Raw genomic sequence first — 21,657 nt, forward strand, 5'->3', positions numbered from 1 at the left:
ATAACCCTGTTGATGAAATCGTTTTCCGTGCGACGTTTCTTTGGTGTGTCTTGACCTTTGACCATGTAAACGACACAATTTTGTTTTAACAAGATAGCTGTGATGGAGAGGCGCATTTCAGTTCGTTGAGTATTTTTCATTCTTTATTAAAACCTTTTTGCTTGACTAGGAAAATATGTTTCTCGGTCAAGAATAAAATCGTTCTTTAAGTGTAGTTTTTATTTTTTATTATTTTTTTTTTGGGTGGGGGTGGCTGTTTGGGGTCTTGCTGGGAACCTATTTTAACGTAGAAAGTTCGGACAAATTGCTATTACTCGGTGGAAGTACAAATACAAGAAATGGAGTTATGCAAGTGAATACTTTGTCTCTCAAATACCAGCATTTTGTCTGTTCATTCATTGTCATATTCTCTCGACAAATACCACATCTACAAATCTCTTTTACTCCTATATTTGAGTAAACTTCTCGTTTATACCCGGCTTAATTACGTGGAATTGTTTTCGAAAAAAGCTAAATGCTTTTTTTTATGATATACTGACGTCCAAAAGAAAGTACACAGAGACGAATGATGCAACACCTCAGCATGTTGGAAGTTTAGATATATATTTAATGAGAGTGGTGTTTTAGCATCAAGTGAAAAGAATTCCTGCTATAAAAGCCGAAACGTTACGAGTAACAATGACACAAAGATACAGGGGGTCGAAATGGGATCGTTCACGTTGTCATTGTCAAAACACGTGTACCAACAAACCAAGTCACCGAATAGTCATAAATCACCGGGTTAATATCGAGTATGTCCACCTCGTGCATCAACGCAGGCCACACCGCTTAGCCGTCCCGATGACGTTATGACGCCTGATGACGTTACTGGGATTCCGTGGCCGTGTCTCGATGGTTGACTGGCGGTACTGGTCGCCTTCTGACTGGCCTGTCAAGTTGATCCAACACATGTTCGATGGGGTTCATGTCAGGAGAACAAGCAGGTCATGGCAAAACATTAACGTTCATGTTGTTCAGGAAATAATGTGTCAGCTTTGCAGTATGGGGTCTAGCGTTATCACGCTGGAAGACTATGCCGCGTGGCTGTTATTGGATATATGACAGTACAACGGGTAGCAAAACTTCACCCCGATACCTCTCTGCAGTAATGGTGCCTTGAATGATAACCAGTCTCGTCTTCAAGTCTTCCCAGATTCTCCCCAGACCATGACAACCCCGCCTCCAAATGACTGAACTTTCTGGACAGTTGGGCACAAGGCGTTCATCTGATGGCTGTATACACGCTGCCGACCATCAGGACGAAACAGGTGAAACGTGGTCTCATTAGAGGACATGAACTTAAACTCAAACACCGATCCCGCCCGGCCTATATCATCCTGTTATGTCAGTGTTGTGGCGTCAACGTCTTTGCAAAGGTTGGGTCGATGCGCTCGCATACCATGTTTCCTCAGTCGTCACGTCTGTCGACTGACATGATGTCCGAGTGACGTCGACACCACTGCTGTCGCGAGGATGAAGCGGTTTCTGAGATGAGGTACACGGATGTAATGGTCTTCAGTGGGCGTTGTCCCACGGGGTCTCCCGCTCCTAGACATGTCTGTTGTCACACGGGGTCTCCCACTCCTAGACATGTCTGTTGTCACACGGGGTCTCCAACTCCTAGACATGTCTGTTGTCACACGGGGTCTCCCGCTCCTAGACATGTCTGTTGTCGCACGGGGTCTCCCGCTCCTAGACATGTCTGTTGTCACACGGGGTCTCCCACTCCTAGACATGTCTGTTGTCACACGGGGTCTCCCGCTCCTAGACATGTCTGTTGTCACAAGGGGTCTTCCACTCCTAGACATGTCTGTTGTCACACGGGGTCTCCCACTCGTAGACATGCCTGTTGTCAAACGGGGTCTCCCACTGCTAGACATGTCTGTTGTCACACGGGGTCTCCCACTGCTAGACATGTCTGTTGTCACACGGGGTTTCCCACTCCTATACACGTCTGTTGTCACACGGGGTCTCCAACTCCTAGACATGTCTGTTGTCACACGGGGTTTCCCACTCCTAGGCATGTCTGTTGTCACACGGGGTCTCCCGCTCCTAGACATGTCTGTTGTCACACGGGGTCTCCAACTCCTAGACATGTCTGTTGTCACACGGGGTCTCCCACTCCTAGACATGTCTGTTGTCACACGGGGTTTCCCACTCCTAGACTTGTCCGTTGTCACACGGGGTTTCCCGCTCCTAGACATGTCTGTTGTCACGAGGGGTCTCCCACTCCTAGACATGTCTGTTGTCACACGGGGTCTCCCACTCCTAGACTGTTGTCACACCTGTCTGCCGAAAACGTCGCATCAAACTGGTTATGCAAAAACGGGTGCAACCGAACGTTCTTGGCATGTTGGTATACCTGGCTCCCTCCTTTTGTTTGTTTGTTTGTTTGTTCAACGCCGCATTCAGCAATATTCCAGCTATATGACGGCGGTCTGTAAATAATCGAGTCTGGATCAGACAATCCAGTGATTGACATCATGAGCAGCGATCCACGCAATTGGGATACGATGACATGCATCTACCAAATCAGCGAGCCTGACCTCGCGATCCCGTTAGTCGCCTCTTACGACAAGCATAGTCGCCTTTTAGGGCAAGCATGGGTCCCTGAAAACCTATTCTTCCCAGGAACTTCACGGGTGTGGCTCCCTCCTAAACCGCATGATACTAAAAGTCAAATGGCTTAACCAAATTATTGTTACCAGATGAATAAATAGCACCAAATTTGGCACACAGATACAACCACCCATACTGATTAGTTTTGGAATAGGTAGCACCTCCATATATATTTCTTCCTTCAGACTCGATTATTTACAGACCGCCGTCATATAGCTGCAATATTTCTGAGTGCGGCGTTAAACAACAAACCAACTAACCAACCAAAATCCTTCAGATAGCCACCCAAATCCAAATCACTTTGACGGCAGTGTGAAAATTAGTGAAAATATAAATCTTACACACAACTACGACAACTATTTATATATCAAATTAAAGGTCTTTACATACACTACTGAGTGAGTGAGTGAGTGAGTGAGTGAGTTGGGTTTAACGCCGCTTTTTAACATTATTCCAGTTATATCACGGCGGGTCAGCTTAATGTGGGGAGAAAGCCCGAAGTGATGCAGGTCACTTCGGTGAAACTCACGAGCACGGGTATGGTGCTGACAAGCCTAGAAACAGAATCGGGGCGAAGCGGGTGTTTGTTGTTTAACGCCGCTATATGACGGCGGTCTGTAAATAATCGAGTCTGGAACAGATAATCCAGTGATTGATGTCATAAGTATAAGTATGATTGACATAATGAGCATCGATCCACGTAATTGGGATACGATGACATGTATCAACCAAGTTAGCGAGCCTGACTACCCGATCCCGTTAGTAGTCTCCTACGACAAGCATAGTCGCCATTTACGGCAAAGCATGGGTTGCTGAAGACCTATTCTACCCCGGATCTTCACGGGCCGTGACTGCTTGCACTAATCCACAATATACCTATTTTATAGTACTAGCCCACTGAGACAGCATGCCGCAGTTTAACATGAATACCCCACACAGACACAGTATGCTGACTCCGAGGCGACCAGTCCTTGATTTAGCCCCTTAATGAAGAGCGCTAGGCAGGGTAACAATAAGAACCATCGTATAATGTCTTTTGTTGTGACGAAGCCGGGGTTCAAACCCCCAGCCTTCTGCTCTCCGGGCATACGCACTACCAGGTTTGGGTCTGGTCGCGTTGAACTTATACCACCACCATTGATCAATAGTTTTGTATTTTAATATCCGAGGTCCTATTAATGTTGTTTTATGCCACGTTCTGCAATATTCCAGCTGGATGACGTCACGCCCTCACCACTAATTCCACCCCACATTCTTAATTCCACCCCACACTCCTAATTCTACCCCACACTTCTAATTCCAGCCCACACTCCTAATTCAACTCCTCGCCCCTAATTTCACCCCTCTCTCCTAATTCCATCCAACACATCTAATTCATCCCCTCACCCCTAATTCCACCCCACATTCTTAATTCCACCCCACACTCCTAATTCTACCCCACACTTCTAATTCCAGCCCACACTCCTAATTCCAACCCACACTCCTAATTCAACCCCTCACCCCTAATTCCAGCCCACACTCCTAATTCAACCATTCTCCCCTAATTCAACCCCACACACCTAATTCCAACCGACTCCCCGAATTCATTCCCTCACCTCTAATTTCAACCCTCACCTCTAATTTCAACCCACACTCCTAATTCTATCCCACACTTCTAATTCCATTCCACATTCCTAATTCCACACCTCACCCTAAATTTCACCCCTCACTCCTAATTCCATCCAACACTTCTAATTCCAGCCCATACTCCTAATTCTACCCCACACTCCTAATTCCACCTCACGCTCCTATTCTACCCCACACCCTAATTCCACCCCTCACCTCTCAGTCCACCCCACTCTCCTAATTTCACCCGTCACCCCTAATTCCACTCCCCACTCCTATTTCCACCCAAAACTCCTAATTCCATCCCACACTTCTTATTCCATGCACGCCCCTAATTCAACCCAACACTCCTAATTCAACCCCTCACCCGTAATTCCACCCCACACTCCTAATTCCACCCGACACCCCTTTTTTTCCCCTCACCTCTAATTCCACCCTTACCCCTAATTTCACCCCTCACTCCTAATTCCATCCAACACTCCTAATTACAGCCCACACTCAGAAAACCCTCCTCCAACTATATAGAGCTCTTATACGCTCTTAACTTGATTACGGCTCCATCATCTGTGGCAAGGCTTGTAAGAGCAATTTAAAATTATCAGACACCATTCATCACCAAGGCCTGAGGCTTTGTCTTGGAGCCTTCCGAACTACACCTATTCACAGTTTGTATGTGGAAGCTGATGAGCCATCCCTTAAACACCGACGCATTAAATTATCTTTACAGTATATCTGTAAATTACGTTCTACTGAATCCAATCCAGCATATGGCTGTGTTTTTAATTCTTTGTACAAAAATCACTACAATAAAAAGACATCTCTTATACCACCACTTGGAATAAGAATACAATCTGATGTTTCTGCTGTGCAAATCAATCTTGAAAACATAGCCCCCACTCGGCTGTTCACTTCTCCACCATGGCAGTTTGTGAAGCCAGAGGTAGACGTAACATTAAGTAAACTCAAGAAATCCGACACAAATCAACGCCAGGGCCACCGTCATTGGATCCAGAACTATCTCAACCAGATTACCAGATAAATGTTCTATTTTCACAGCAGAAGCCAATGCTATTTTAACAGCTCTAAAATACACCAACAGCCAAACTAAACATAAACAGTTCATTATTTTTCAGACTCTCTTTCTTGCATTCAAGCTATTAAAACATGTCTTCCACACATCCACTTTTAATAGAAATTGTTGAATTGATTAATGATCTTGCTACTGGCCAATACGACATCGTTTTCTGTTGGTTACCAAGCCATGTTGGAATCAGTGGTAACACAATGGCCGATGCTGCTGCTAAAGCAGCACTCAACAAATCTGTGACACCACTTCTGATCCCATTCAGCGATATCAAACCTGTTACATCAGAGATCTAATGCAACAGAAGTGGGACACCCAAGGAGGTATCAATAAGTTACATGAAATTGAACCAAATATCGGTTACAGCTACTTGGGTTGTCAGTCCAGATTTGTAGAGGTCATTTTACGACGATGTCGTATTAGCCACAGCAGATATACTAACGAATATTTATTGAAAGGTGAGGATCCTCCGTTTTGTATCCCTTGTGATGAGAGAATCACAGTCAAGCATGTCCTGCTTGACAGTATTGATTTTGCCATCACAAGAGATAACTATTTCAAATCATCATCTCTTAAGGATCGTTTTAATAGTATCAGTTCCATTTAATTATTGGCTTTTTAAAAGAAATTGAACTCAGAAATAAATTTTGATGTACATAGTTGTTTCTTAACTTGATAGTGTATTATTGTGAACTGAGATTGTTATTGGCTGTTCCCTTGACGGGGGTTAAAGGACTGTAAAATTATTGTCCCCCTGAGAGGGTATAGTAAATCCATATCTTTAAAATTGCGTTATTCCTATCATAGTAGAATCTGTGTTCTTTTAAATTTCGGCTAAATTTCCTAATTGTCACCAGCAACTGAAGGGCTGGGGTCGATGCAGGTAGCAAAGGTACTATATGTCCCCATGAACCCTAGCATGGTGATCTACCTTCAGATGCTGGCGATCTATAGCCCTTTTTTATATAGTATTGTAACAAATAGTGATTCTTTTTATGGTTATATGATAGTTTTAACTATAAACTAGTAATTTTACTGTCCGTCGATGACAGGTTTTTATTTAGTTTAAAGATATGTATTCATAATGTATAACTTCTCGTCACGATATGGCTGAAATATTGCCGATGTGACGTAAAGCATGAACTCACTCAAACACTCACCTAAGTCCACCCCTCACCCCTAATTTTACCCCTCACTCCTAATTCCATCCAACACTTCCACTTCCAGCCCACACTCCTAATTCCAGCCCACGCTCCTAATTCCACACCTCACCCCTAATTCCTATCAACAATCCTAATTCAACACCACACTCCTAATTTCACCCCTCACCCCTAATTACACCCCACACCCCTAATTCAATCCCACACTCATACTTCCACCCCAAACTCCTAATTCCACCCAATCCCCTCATTCCACCCCACACCCCTGATTACACCCCTCACCCCTAATTCCACTCAACACCCCTCACTCCAAACCACACTCCTAATTTCACCCCTCACCCCTAATTTCACCCCACACCCCTCATACCATCCGACATTTCTAATTCCATCCCACACTCCTAATTCCATCCCACGCACATAATTCCACCCCTCATCCCTAATTTCACCCGACATCCCTAATTCCACCCCACACTCCTAATTTCATCCCTCACCCCTAATTTCACCCCGCACTTCTAATTCAATCCCACACTCCTAATTCCACCCCGCACTTCTAATTCAACCCCACGCTCCTAATTCCATCCCACGCTCCTAATACCATCCGACACTTCTAATTCCACCACACACACTAATTCCACCCCTCACCCCTTATTCCTACCCACACTCCTAATTTTACCCCCCCCCCCCCCCCCCCCCCCAATTCCACCCCATACTCCTAATTCCATCCCCCACCCCTAATTCCTACCCACACTCCTCATTTCACCTTATACGCCTAATTCCACCCCACGCTCCTAATTCCATCCCACAACCCTAATTCCTACCCACACTCCTCATTTCACCCCATACCCCTTATTCCACCCCACACTCCTAATTCCACCCCACACTTCAAATTCCACCCAACATCCTTCATTCAACCCCTCACCCCTAATTTCAACCCTCACCCCTAATTTCACCCCGCACTTCTAATTCCACCTCACACTCCTAATTCCATCAAACACTTCTAATTCATCCCTTCACCCCTAATTCCACCCTAGTCTCCTAATTCCACCCCTCACCCCTAATTCCACTCCCCACTTCTAAGTCCACCCCACACCCCTAATTCCACCCCACACTTCTAATTCCAGCCTACACTCCTAATTCCACCCCACGCTCCTAATTCCAGCCCACACTCCTAATTGAATCCCTCACCCCTAATTCCACCCCACACTCCTAATTCCAACCGACACCCCTAATTCATCCCCACACCTCTAATTTCAACCCTCACCCCTAATTCCATCCCACACATCTAATTCCACCCAACTCTCCTTCTTCCATTCCACACTTCTAATTCCACCCTACACCCCTAATTCCACCCCTCACCCCTAAATCCACCTAACGCTCCTAATTCAACACCATACCTCTAATTCTACCCTCAGTCCAGTCCACACACCTAATACCACCCCTCACCTCTCAGTCCAGTACACACTCCTAATTTCACCCTCATCCATAATTCCATCCCACATCCTAATTCTATCCAACACTCCTAATTCCACCCCACACTCCTAATTCCACACCGCGATTCCAATTCCACCCAACACTCCTATTTCCACCCCACACTCCTAATTCTATCCATAACCCACACCCCTAATTGAACCCCTCGCCCCTAATTCCACCCCACACTCCTAATTCCAACCGACACCCCTAATTCATCCCCACACCTCTAATTTCAACCCTCACCCCTAATTCCATCCGACACATCTAATTCCACCCCACTCTCCTTCTTCCATTCCACACTCCTAATTCCACCACTCACTCATAAATCCATCCAACACTTCTTCTTCCAGCCCACACTCCTAATTCGACCCCACACTCCTAATTCAACCTCTCACCCCTAATTTCACCCCTCACCCCTAATTCCACCCCACACTCCTAATTTCACCCCTCACCCCTAATTTCACCCCTCACCCCACATTCCATTCCACACTCCTAATTTTACCCCACCCCCTCATTCCACCCCACACTCCTACTTCCACCCTGAACTCATAATTCCACCCAACGCTCCTAATTCAACCCCACACCTCTAATTCTAACCCACGCACCTAATTCCACCCCTCACCTCTCAGGCCAGTCCACACTCCTAATTTCACCCCTCATACATAATTCCATCCCACACTCCTAATTCTATCCAACACTCCTAATTCCACCCCACACTCCTATTTCCACACCACGATTCCAATTCCACCCAACACTTCTATTTCCACCCAAAACTCCTAATTTCACCACACACTCCCAAATTGAAACCCAAAAACCTAATTCCACACTACACTCCTAACTCTATCCATAACTTCGTATTTCAACCACACCCCTAATTCCACCTCACACCCCTAATTTCACCCCACACTCCCAAATTCAAACCCAAAAACCTAATTCCACACTACACTCCTAATTCTATCCATAACTTCTTATTCCATCCACACCCCTAATTTCACCCCACACTCCCAAATTCAAACCCCCAAACCTAATTCCCCACCACACTCCTAATTCCTCTCCACAATACACTCCTAATTCCACTCCACACCCCTAATTTCACTAATAACTCCTACGTTCACCCCTCACCCCCAATTCCTTCCCTCACCCCTAATCCACCCCACACTCCTAATTCCATACCACACATCTAATTCCACCCCTCTCCTAATTCCACCCCACACTCTTAATTCCACCCCACATCCCTAATTCCATCCAACGCTCCTAATTACACCCCACACTCCGAATTCCACACCACGACTCCAATTCCACCCAACACCCCTAATTCGACTAATAACGCCTACGTCCACCTCTCACTCCCAATTCCTTCCCTCAACCCTTATTCCACCCAACACTCCTAATTCCATACCATACTTCTAATTCCACCCCACACTCCTAATTTAACCCCACGCTCTTAATTCCATCCCACACACCTAATTCCACCCCACTCTCCTAATTCCACCCCACGCTTCTATTCTACCCTACCATCCTAATTCCACCCCACACCCCTAATAACACCCCACACTTCTTATTCCACCCACACCCCTAATTCAATCCCTCACCCCTAATTCCACTCCACACCCCTAATTCCACCCCACACCCCTAACTCCATCCCTCACCCCTAATTTCACCCCTCACCCATAATTCCACCCCACACCCCTAATTCCATCCCACACTCCTAATTCCACCCGAAACTCTCTTAATTCAACCCCTCACCCCTAATTCCACCCTACACTAATAATTCCACCCGACACCTCTTATTCATCCCCTCACCTCTTATTTCAACCCTCACCCCTAATTCCATCCCACTATCCTAATTCAAGCTCACACTCCTTATTCCTTTCCACACTCCTAATTCCATCCAACACTTCTAATTCCAGCCCACACTCCTAATTCCACCCCACAATTCTTATTCAACCCCACACCCCTAAATCCATCCCACACTTCTAATTCAACCCCTCACCCCTAATTCCACGAATAAAAACCTAATTCCGTCCCACATTCCTAATTCCCCCCACCCCTTATTTCACCTCACACTTCTAATTCCACCCACGCCCCTTATTACAGCCCTCACTCCTTATTCCGCCCCACAACCCTGATTCCACCCCACACCCCTAATTCCACCCCTCACTCCTAATTCCACCCCCCACCCCTAATTCTTCCCCACCACTAATTCCACCCCTCACCGCTAATCCCACCACCCCTAATTCCATCCCACACCTCTAAGTCTATTCCACACCCGTAAGTCCATCCCACCCTACTTATTCCCATCCCCACACTTATTTTCGTACGCTCCCTCTGCATGCGGAATTAAAACGGACATGGGAGATAACTCCTATAAACAGTTGTCGTAATTGAGCAGCCACTATCAACGCGTCCCTCTCGGATATAAATCATGGACAAAATGACAGGGAGCCCTGATGGTAATGGATTTACGTCGTTCAGCACGATTTCTTCATAATGCACTTGTAAATTGAGACAAAAACGAGATTTGATTTATATGATCATAAATGGAATTCTTTCGCAACTTCTTTAAAAAATAGAAATGGAAAAATATGCGCGTGCCAGTGACAAGCACCAATGATCATTTAACAATCTGACAAAAGTGAAAATAGAAAGAGACGGAACAGAGCAGAAGGATCCTTATCGTCAAAACTTGCCTTAAACTTAGAGACAGAATTAACATTTGTGTGTTTTGATGGCAGTCTGTAATGGTTGGAGACTCTAGGTCCTCTATAAGCACTGTACCCATGATCGCAGGTTTCACTCACTCGAGCTTATGCGTTGCTTTCATCAAAGTGGTAAACGTCAGCGGCCCTTATATCTTTCAGTTTTTCTTTCGCATTTAGCAGAAAACGGCGTTGAACCCAGCTTACTCAACCATTGATGCGATACTCCAAGGTAAATACTACTGACGTACGATTTGAAGAAGGATTCCGAGATTCCGTATTTGTTTGTTTGTTGTTTAACGCCGCACTCAGCAATATTCGGCGGTCTGTAAATAATCGAGTCTGGACCAGACAACCCAGTGATTGACAATATGAGCGTCGATTTACGCAACTTAGATACGATGACATGTATCAACCAAGTCAGTGAGCCTGACCACCCGATCCCGTTAGTCACCTCGTAGTGGTTGTATTTCAGATTTAACCATCCAGATTAGCAAGTGTCCATTGTGTGAAGGTTTAATCTCGCTGTAAGGTGTATTTCAGATATCGGTCGAGTTTTATATTTGAAAATGCTTTATCTTGCGCCGACATAAGTGTAGGCATTCGCCAATCGCAGTTTCGTACCTACTGTCACTCCAGAATGAACGCTGTGGTTTTCATTGCGTCCCTTTATAACGCTGAAATGCACTGGTTTCAGAGTTTGATTTCGAAATCATTTCATTCATTGTTTTTGAGTTTTTGAGTTTGGTTCCAGTGAACAAGAAGAATAAGTTGTATATGAAGACCTTGCCATTATATTTAATTGGTATTTTACAGTATGATTAAGCACCGTGAGAGAGATATTTCGCCTATAGACGTGTACATTATAAGCAATATTACACAAATGTCCATTCCAGTGACAATCCCGTAAATCTAATAATTATATATCCTCATTAACCAACTGTTCATTTCTATTATCAGCCCCGATTGAGTATTGACAAAATATAAATATGGTACAACGTACAACATTATCAAACCATTCTTCACGTTCGGTTGACAATTAAAAGAGAATGGAGTTCTTTTCAATGTGATTACAGAATATTAAACCCGGTTCCAACATTGATATTAAATATTTTCTGCATAAATGGACTTATATTTCTTTTAATAGAAGTGATCATTCTTTAGTGTTAATTCCCGTGCAGTCTAATGGGAGATTTTACTACCCTTATGGGTTTTGTCGGTAAGTAATAGACCTTCAAAGACAAAAGATATATAGAATACACTAGGATTTGAAGTAGTGTACATTATCCACTCCTGTGTGGAAATTTGAATCTTAATGTCTACTTTTAATGAAGTCAGACGCATTAATCCATTAATATAGTTCCAATTATGTCATTGTGCTGACAAAATGGCGAGCAACATCCAAGCCAGTGTTTCAGAAGTAAAAGCCGTTTAGTGCTAACGTTATGTTTCAATATTGTTCAAACGGCTTGATATTTTACGCTTGGAAAATGTCATGTATTTTCGTCCAGTTATCGATTTGAGGAATTGATTCCGTTTAAATGTTTCGTAAGATTTCGTGTGTTGACTTTTTACAGATTACTAGTACGTGTAAATCACGTTGTCTTGACAGGACTGAACGTGGTGGCAGAGGTTTCCAGTAGTAGTAGAAGTAGAAGAAGAAGAAGTAGTAGTAGTAGTAGTAGTAGTAGTAGAAGTAGTAGCAGTAGAAGTAGTAGCAGCAGTACTAATAGTAGCAGCAGTAATATTAAAAGTAGTAGGAGTAGCTAGAAGTAGAAGCAGTAGTAGTAGTGGTAACAGCAGCTAGAAGTAGTAGTAGTTGTAGTAGTAGTAGTAGTAGCTGCTAGAAGTAGTAGAAGTAGTTGTAGTAGTAGCTAGAAGTAGTAGAAGTAGTAGCAGCAGCTAGAAGTAGTAGTAGCAGCTAGAAGTAGTAGTAGCAGCAGCTAGAAGTAGTAGTAGTAGTAGTAGTAGCAGCTAGAAGTAGTATCAGTAGTAGCATCTAGAAGTAGTAGTAGTAGTAGCAGCTAGACGTAGTAGTAGCAGTAGTAGTAGCAGCAGCTAGAAGTAGTAGCAGTAGTAGCAGCTAGAAGTAGTAGTAGTTGTATTAGCCGCTAGAAGTAGTAATAGTAGTTGTTGTAGTAGTAGTAGAAGTAGTAGCAGCAGCTAGAAGTAGTAGTAGTAGCAGGTAGAAGTAGTAGTTGTAGTAGTAGTAGTAGTAGCTGCCAGAAATAGTAATAGTACTTGTAGTAGTAGTAGAAGTAGAAGTAGCAGCTAGAAGTAGTAGTAATTGTCGTAGTAGCCGCTAGGAGTAAAAGTTGTTGTAGTAGTAGTAGTAGTAGTAGCTGCCAGAAGTAGTAAAAGTAGTTGTAGTAGTAGCAGTAGTAGCAGCTAGAAGTAGTAGCAGTTAGTAGTAGTAGCAGCTAGAAGTAGTAGTAGTAGTAGCAGCAGCAGCTGGAAGTAGTAGTAGTTGTAGTAGTAGTTGTAGTAGTAGTAGTAGTAGTAGTAGAAGCTGCTAGAAGTAGTAGTAGTAGTAGTAGCAGCTAGAAGTAGTTGTAGTAGTAGTAGTTTCAGCTAGAAGTAGTAGTTGTAGTAGTAGTAGCAGGTAGTAGTAGTAGTAGCGGCTAGAAGTAGTAGTAGTAGCAGCAGCTAGAAGTAGTAGTAGTAGTAGTAGCTAGAAGTAGCAGTAGTTGTAGAAGCAGTAGCAGCTTGAAGTAGTAGCAGTTGTAGTAGTAATAGTAGTAGTACTAATAGTAGTAGCAGCTAGAAGTAGTAATAGTAGTAGCAGCAGCTAGAAGTAGTAGTAGTAGAAGCAGCTAGAAGTAGTAGTAGTTGTAGTAGTAGTAGTAGCAGCTAGAAGTAGAAGCAGTAGTAGTAGTCGCTGCTAGAAGTAGTAGTAGCTGTAGTAGTAGTAGTAGCTGCTAGAAGTAGTATTAGTTGTAGTAGTGGACATAGTGGTAGTATAGTTATACATGTAGAAGGAGAAGTGGTAGTTTGTTTGTCTGTTGTTTAAACACCGCACTCAGCAATGTTTCAGCCACATGGCAGCCACACATGACAGCCACTGAAAGTAATCGGATCTTGGCCATACAATTCAGTGATTGACATTATGAGCATCGATCAACGCAATTGGGATACGATGACATGCAGCCAACTAAGTCACCGAGCCTAACCACCCGATCCATTTGTTTGCTCTTGCGACAAGCACAGGTTATACGGGACCCCTGTTCTCACCCAGAATCCCAACAGATTAGAACTCTTAGAAATCAGCAGTGGGCCTAGTATATAGTCGTTAGACTACACGATGTCGAAGAAGTAGCTAATAGAGGCACCATTGGCCGTAGTAGTGGTATATTATAGTATATTATTGTTGTATAATTTGAACATCTTTCGTCATGGGAGAATGAATGGTATGATTTGATTGTTTATTTGTTGTTTAACGCCGCACTCATAAAATGACGATGACATTCATCAACCAAGTCAGCGAGCCTGACCTGACTACCCGATGCCGTGTGTTGCATCTTGCGACAAGCATAGTCGCCTTTGCACGAAAAGCATTGGTTTCTAAAGACCCGTTCCTACCCGGATCTTCACGGGTCTGAATGACATGACATAGACGTTGAACTGACGTTAACCGCTGGTGTATGTAACAGAGTTTTTTTAAATTAATTAATGCATACCTCTTGACAATTTCACATCAACCATTTCCACAGTGCCACATGCGGCTCTGCAAAGCATTTTACGGCACCGCGTCGCACCGCACCCGCACCGCACCCGCACCGCATCGCACCCGCACAGCACACGCGCCCGCACCGCACCGCACCGCACCCGCACCCGCACCGCATCGTACCCGCATAGCACACGCGCCCGCACCGCACCCGCACCCGCACCGCATCGCACCCGCTCAGCACACGCGCCCGCACCGCACAGCAAAACAACACAACTGACGCACACAATCGCACAGTAAGGCGAAGCGGTAATTCAAAGAGAAAGCAAGGACAAGCAAAGGAACGTAACGCATCACGTGGCATTGTACCGCGTCACACTCCACGCACTGTAGCTCTCCACAGTGAATGTCCCGCAGTGCTCAACCACCCAAATCCACCTCTATTCCCAGGACCCTTACTCCTCATCCATTGATCTTCTATTGCCGCCACTCAACTGCTGCCTTCAGTACTGGCGCGCTACATCCTCTCCCACTCGTAAAGTAGACCTAAAAATTGACGCAAAATATGACATAATCATGTTTTCCAAGAGGAAGCATTTCGAACCCCTGTAGCACTTACAAATACTAGGCGCCAGTAATAAAGACAAGTATAGGCGTTGTCCTGTTTTCGTCAATACGATTTTTAAGATTTCCTCTGAATTCTTGCAATTTTGGGCTGAAAACTTACTCAGATCTTGTAAATGATTACCCTGTAAAATATATCTAATTTTACAACTAGTCACCGAAGTAGCAATTTAGGGGCAATTCGTGTAACAGTCTTCAAACCCATTTGGCGGTCTCAATGAGAAATCTAACTCCTGAGGAGGTAGTTATAAGACGAAAGTTTAATTGCTCTTTATATAATAGATGAGTAATTATCTAGATAAGTGCTCTGATCCTGACCGTGGGACCCCTCGTGTCTAGAAGACTTTCAGACTAAATTGACGTAAACCTCGGATGTATTTAACGAAGTCATATCTAAAATTTTGTAATTTTTGGTTATGATGTTTCGTTATGACAAACGCAGTCTACTTGGCCGTTTTACAAATGTTGCAATAATGAAGATAAGAACGTTTGGCAGTCTCACAATTGGCCAATTTTTGTTTTACGATCCCAAAAGGATTTGAATGATCACGACTGGATCTATAGTAATAATAATAATTAAATTTAGGTTTGAATGTGAAAGTTAATTTCATTTCCTGTCAATAATCTAAAAACTAACGAAGGAAAAACGATCTTCACTCGTTTTTTTTTACCCAGTTGCGGTGGAAACGTTTTTATATCCAAGTTACATTCTTAACTGTTTACCCTTCCTTCCGGGGCTCACTTTTTGAAAGTGAAGGTAGCGCTAAGACCGTCGTAATCCCCTGTAGTTTAAGCAGACTTACTGGGGGCGTAGGTCTGTCTCTCTTTTGAGCCTAATGTTGCAAACCAGATATACGACACATTAGGTATAAGATACACTCGTGAAGGTAGCGTATCCATTAGCAAATTCGTCTCTACGACATGTAAAAGCGCACGAAAAACCTCATGCTCATTAAAAGACGTGCAAACGACACAAAACTATTGGCGACCGTTTCGTGTGACGCGTCTATTCGTAACAGCCAGCATAAAAGCACCGGAAAAGATAAAAGAATGCAAGCTGATAGATCGAAACGTTTAGCAGCGGCAACCCGTGCTTTTCATGCTGTCTACCCCATTCGTGGCGTTATGGCATCGCGTGATGCTAAATTGCTTGGCACGTGCGCACGCAGCGTTTACACTCGCCGCCATCTTTGTTCCGGGCATCCATCTACTTACTCAGGAGCGACGTTGCCCATGCGGGTGATGACGTACCTGTCGCGCGCTGTCAGTGCTGTAAAGATTCTAAAATGGGTTCTCACTGCGCTTTCATTCGCGTCATAGTCCACTGATGATGATGGAAAGGGGTGATGTTGCTATGGTATTAGGTTGCACATTGTCACCATTTTGTTGAATCGAATGTTTGTTCTGATGCTGTAGCGTCAATGGCTGGTTTATGACTCGAGAATTCCACACTGCATAGGTAGAGGTGGTGGTTACGGTAGGGTTTGTCATAGACGCAGTAGCGGCTTATGTGATGGAACGGATAGAAGTAGCAGAAAACGTTGTATTAGCAGTTGGTGGGTGAATGAGTGAGTTGTGTTTTTCGCCGCTTTAAACAGTTTATGTTTTTATTTATTTGTTTGTTGTTTTACGCCGCATTCAGCTATATCCCAGCTAATCGAGTCTGGACCAGACAATCCAGTGATTGACATCATGAGCATCGATCCACGCAATTGGGATACGATTACATGCATCAACCAAGTCAGCGAGCCTGACCACCCGATCCCGTTAGTCGCCTTTTACGGCAAGCATGGGTTGCTGAAAACAGTTTCTGTTGGAGGAAAGCCGGACACGATGTATATCTCAACTTTACCATGGTACCAGTGAACACGGTTCAGTGTTGACCAACCATCAGGCACACACGTGGCATCATTGATAGTCACATCGGCTGTGTGGCATCAGCTGTCGACGGCGAAGAACTATAGGCATGCAAGTAGAAGTAGTTGTAGTGAAAAAATAGTAGCCGTTGTCGAAATAGCAACAGTAGCGATAGTAGTAACTGACGTGGTAGAAGTTGTGTGGTATTAGCAGTAGAATCAATAGCCGTAGCAGAAACAGAAGCAGTAGCGGCAGTAACAAAAGCAGTATTACCAGAAGCAGTTGTAGCAGTAATAGTGAGTGAGTGAGTTTGATTTTACGCCGCTTTTAGCATTACTGCGGCAATATCACGGCGGGGGACACCAGAAATGGGCTTCACACATTGTACCCATGTCGGGAATCGAGCCCGGGTCTTCGGCGTGACGAGCGAACGCTTTAACCACTAGGCTACCCGACCGCCCCTGTAGCAGTAATAGAAGCAGAAGCAGCAGTAACAGAAGTAGTACTAACAGAAGCAGAGTAACCAGTAACAGAAGCTATAGTAGCAGTAACAGAAGTAGCAGTAACAGAAGCAGAGTAACCAGAAACAGAAATCATAGTAGCAGTAACAGAAGCAGAAGTATCAGTTACAGAAGCAGCATTAAAAAGCAGTAATAGAAGCTGCAGTAGCAGTAAGAGAAGCAGAAGCAACAGTAACAGAAATAGTACTAACAGGAGCAGAGTAAGCTGTAACAGAAGCTATAGTAGCAGTAACAGAAGCAGAGTAAGCTGTAACAGAAGCAGAAGCAGCAGTATCAGAAAAAGTACTAACAGAAGCAGAGTAAGCTGTAACTGAAGCAGCAGTAACAGAACTAGTATTAACAGAAGCAGAGTAAGCTGTAACAGAAGGAGTAGTAGCAACAACAAAAGCAGAGTAAACTGTAACAGAAGCAGAGTAAGCTGTAACAGAAGCTATAGTAGCAGTAATAGAAGCAGAAGTAGCAGTAACAGAAATAGTACTAACAGATGCAGAGTAACCAGTAACAGAAGCTATAGCGCAGTAACAGAAGCAGAGTAACCAGTAACAGAAGCTATAGTCGCAGTAACAGAAGCAGAAGTAGAAGTCGGGACAAACGAAACATACAACCTAGGATCTGCTCACAATATAACTCTGCCTTTATTACGTACTACGTTATCCGAATCCTCGTTTATACCATCCGCTATTACACTGTGGAATACAATACATATTCAGTAATGGAATATTGAAACCGTCTTCAGATTAAAATCCAGAACAGATAAATCGACAGTTCCATCATATTTCTCATATGGTCTGAGGAAGATTAAAATAATACATACAAAATTAAGATATGATTGCAGTGAATTAAAAAAATGACTTATTTAGAAAAGGCTTAAACGAGGATCCAATATGCCGATGTGGCAGCCCATGTGAAAATTCATATCATTTATTCATTGAATGTCCTTTATTTAAATCAGCTAGAAACGAATTGATGCACTCATTATTGTTAATTGTGAAAGATACTTGTGATGTAAATATTGCCCGGATGCTTGTTGGCAATGCAAGTTTACCTAATCATGTGAACGAAAGCATTTTTAGGAATGTACATACTTATATAAAGAAAACAAAAAGGATTAAGTGAGCAATGCGAATGTACATACGCTTCTCCATGTGTTTTCTTTCCTTTCTGTCATTTAATTTATTAATTGTAAATAAGCATACATGTAAATCTATGGGAGAGGGCGTTCTTAGTTGTGATAACTTGTGTCCAATCCTTTTCATGAGAATAACATATGTTTAAACTAAACAGAAGCAGTAGTAGCAGTAACAGAAGTAGTACTAACAGAAGCAGAGTAAGATGTAACAAAAGTAGAGTAAGCTGTAACAGAAGCTAAAGTAGCAGTAACAGAAGCAGTAGTAGCAGTGACAGAAGTAGTACTAACAGAAGCAGAGTAAGATGTAACAGAAGCAGAGTTAGCTGTGGCAGAAGCTATAGTAGCAGTAACAGAAGCAGAAGTAGCAGCGACATAAGCTATAGTAGCAGTTATAGAAGCAGAAGCAGCAGAAACAGAAGCAGTACCAACAGAAGCAGAGTAAAATGTAACAGAAACAGAGTTAGCTGTAAAAGAAGCTATAGTAGCAGTAACAGAAGCAGAAGTAGCAGTGACAGAAGCTATAGTAGCAGTTATAGAAGCAGTAGTAGCAGTAACAGAAGCTATAGTAGCAGTAACAGAAGCAGTAGTAGCAGTAACAGAAGCAGTAGTAGCAGTAACAGAAGCAGTAACAGAAGCTATAGTAGCAGTAACAGAAGCTATAGTAGCAGTAACAGAAGCAGTAGTAGCAGTAACAGAAGCTATAGTAGTAGTAACAGAAGCTATAGTAGCAGTTACAGAAGCTATAGTAGCAGTAACAGAAGCTATAGTGGCAGTAACAGAAGCTACAGTAACAGTAACAGAAGCTATAGTCGCAGTAACAGAAGCTATAGTAGCAGTAACAGAAGCAGTAGTAGCAGTAACAGAAGCAGTAGTAGCAGTTATAGAAGCAGAAGCAGCAGAAACAGAAGTACTACCAACAGAAGCAGAGTAAAATGTAACAGAAGCAGAGTTAGCTGTAACAGAAGCTATAGGAGCAGTAACAGAAGCAGTAGTAGCAGTAACAGAAGCAGTAGTAGCAGTTATAGAAGCAGAAGCAGCAGAAACAGAAGTACTACCAACAGAAGCAGAGTAAAATGTTACAGAAGCAGAGTTAATGTAACAGAAGCAGAGTTAGCTGTAACATAAGCTATAGTAGCAGTAACAGAAGCAGTAGTAGCAGTAACAGAAGCAGTAGTAGCAGTTATAGAAGCAGAAGCAGCAGAAACAGAAGTACTACCAACAGAAGCAGAGTAAAATGTAACAGAAGCAGAGTTAGCTGTAACAGAAGCTATAGTAGCAGTAACAGAAGCAGTAGTAGCAGTGACAGAAGTTATAGTAGCAGTTATAGAAGCAGTAGTAGCAGTAACAGAAGCTATAGTGGCAGTAACAGAAGCTACAGTAACAGTAACAGAAGCTATAGTCGCAGTAACAGAAGCTATAGTAGCAGTAACAGAAGCTATAGTAGCAGTAACAGAAGCTATAGTAGCAGTAACAGAAGCAGTAGTAGCAGTAACAGAAACATTAGTAGCAGTTATAGAAGCAGAAGCAGCAGAAACAGAAGTACTACCAACAGAAGCAGAGTAAAATGTAACAGAAGCAGAGTTAGCTGTAACAGAAGCTATAGTAGCATTAACAGAAGCAGTAGTAGCAGTGACAGAAGCTATAGTAGCAGTTATAGAAGCAGTAGTAGCAGTTATAGAAGCAGTAGTAGCAGTAACAGAAGCTAAAGTAGCAGTACTAGAAGCAGTAGTAGCAGTAACAGAAGCAGTAGTAGCAGTAACAGAATCTATAGTAGCAGTAACAGAAGCTATAGTGGCAGTAACAGAAGCAGTAGTAGCAGTAACAGAAGCTATAGTAGCAGTAACAGAAGCATTCGTAGCAGTAACAGAAGCTATAGTAGCAGTTTTTGAAGCAGAAGCAGCAGAAACAGAAGTAGTACCAACAGAAGCAGAGTAAGATGTAACAGAAGCAGAGTTAGCTGTAACAGGAGCTATAGTAGCAGTAACAGAAGCAGAGTAAGCTGTAACAGAAATACCACAGTACATGTAGCGGTCGCGGGGGAGTGGTTGAAGTGATGGGAGATGCAGCGGGGTGGCGGGGGACACTGAAGTGAGTGGCTGGACGCCAGGAGCGCTGGTTTCAGGACTGAACTGGGGATAATATATCTGTTAGTTTTGCTGAGTAATTCGCGCAATGCACAACCGCGAGGACTTCGGTAAATTACTCGAGTAATAGCTCGGCGACTGCGCTGTGAATAGAAAACCTGTCTGGGACTGTGTATTTATGGCACAATTCTTGTCTTTTTTGACACGGCAGCATTTTGAGCAGTTTACGACCATGCCGTGTTGTTTGGCGCCTAACTCTTCATCGTCTCGCCAACCCGCGTTAAAGTTTCGTGATGGACTCTAGCACTTAGCGAAAATAGCTGTAATTAACGCATAGAATACTCTCGACCACGACAAACTATTTAATTACCCATGTTTACGGAGGGACCTGAGCAAGCGCAATATCAACGCTCCCCCCTTTAACAGATAATAGTCGCCTCTCTTTAAACCATCATTGTAGGTCTAGCAGCTCATAAGATTCTGTGTTTTTTCGATCGAGCTGACATTACCCCGAAAGTGTCTTCGTGCTTGAGGCGCACAGATTGACAGCTTTTGAAATGGATTGACAGCTAATGACAACTTTCAATCGCCTCTGCACGCATGTTGCCGGTTCTTCAGAACCAAGCACTTTCATCTCGCAATGAAATAAGAGGCGTTTTGATTCACCAGAATTGAAATAGATTTTCCTTAAACGTCTCCTAATGATGCGTTCTGGCCAAATATCAGGGTTTGGAAATGGTTTTGTGTAATTTCAGCCCAAGGTGAAAAATCTGACCTTGGGAGAAGTGTGATCTGACCTTCAAGAACCAGCTTCATGGTTGAGCAACATTTGCTACAGCGAGTTTTGTGTTCTTGAGAGCTTTGCGTTACCACACTGAGCCGACCACGCCCATGACCGTGCACATACATATCACGCTAACGCTTTCTCACAGCGCGAATACATTCGCACAGAATGCATTGTTTGGAGCAATTATATAAGCCATTTCAGTAAATCAGACAATATTAATATTATCATATGTGACAGTCACAGATGTGTTCCTTTGGTTACCTTTCACGGATTTTTAACGAACACTATTACATGTATGTTTAGTACCCGTGAAGA

General features: G+C 43.5%; 1 protein-coding gene across 1 annotated transcript; it reads right to left on the bottom strand.

Annotated features, from left to right (window-relative positions):
* Positions 1–1,623: 1,623 nt before the first annotated feature.
* Positions 1,624–21,371, bottom strand: LOC125380001. The gene is given in 3 exon segments (XM_048395965.1): positions 1,624–2,199; positions 14,448–14,616; positions 21,331–21,371. Coding segments are annotated over 3 exon segments (786 nt in total).
* Positions 21,372–21,657: the final 286 nt, after the last annotated feature.

Source organism: Haliotis rufescens, unplaced genomic scaffold (assembly GCF_023055435.1).
Source record: "Haliotis rufescens isolate VD_foot unplaced genomic scaffold, xgHalRufe1.0.p SCAF_15, whole genome shotgun sequence".
NCBI classification, from domain to species: Eukaryota; Metazoa; Mollusca; class Gastropoda; order Lepetellida; family Haliotidae; genus Haliotis; species Haliotis rufescens.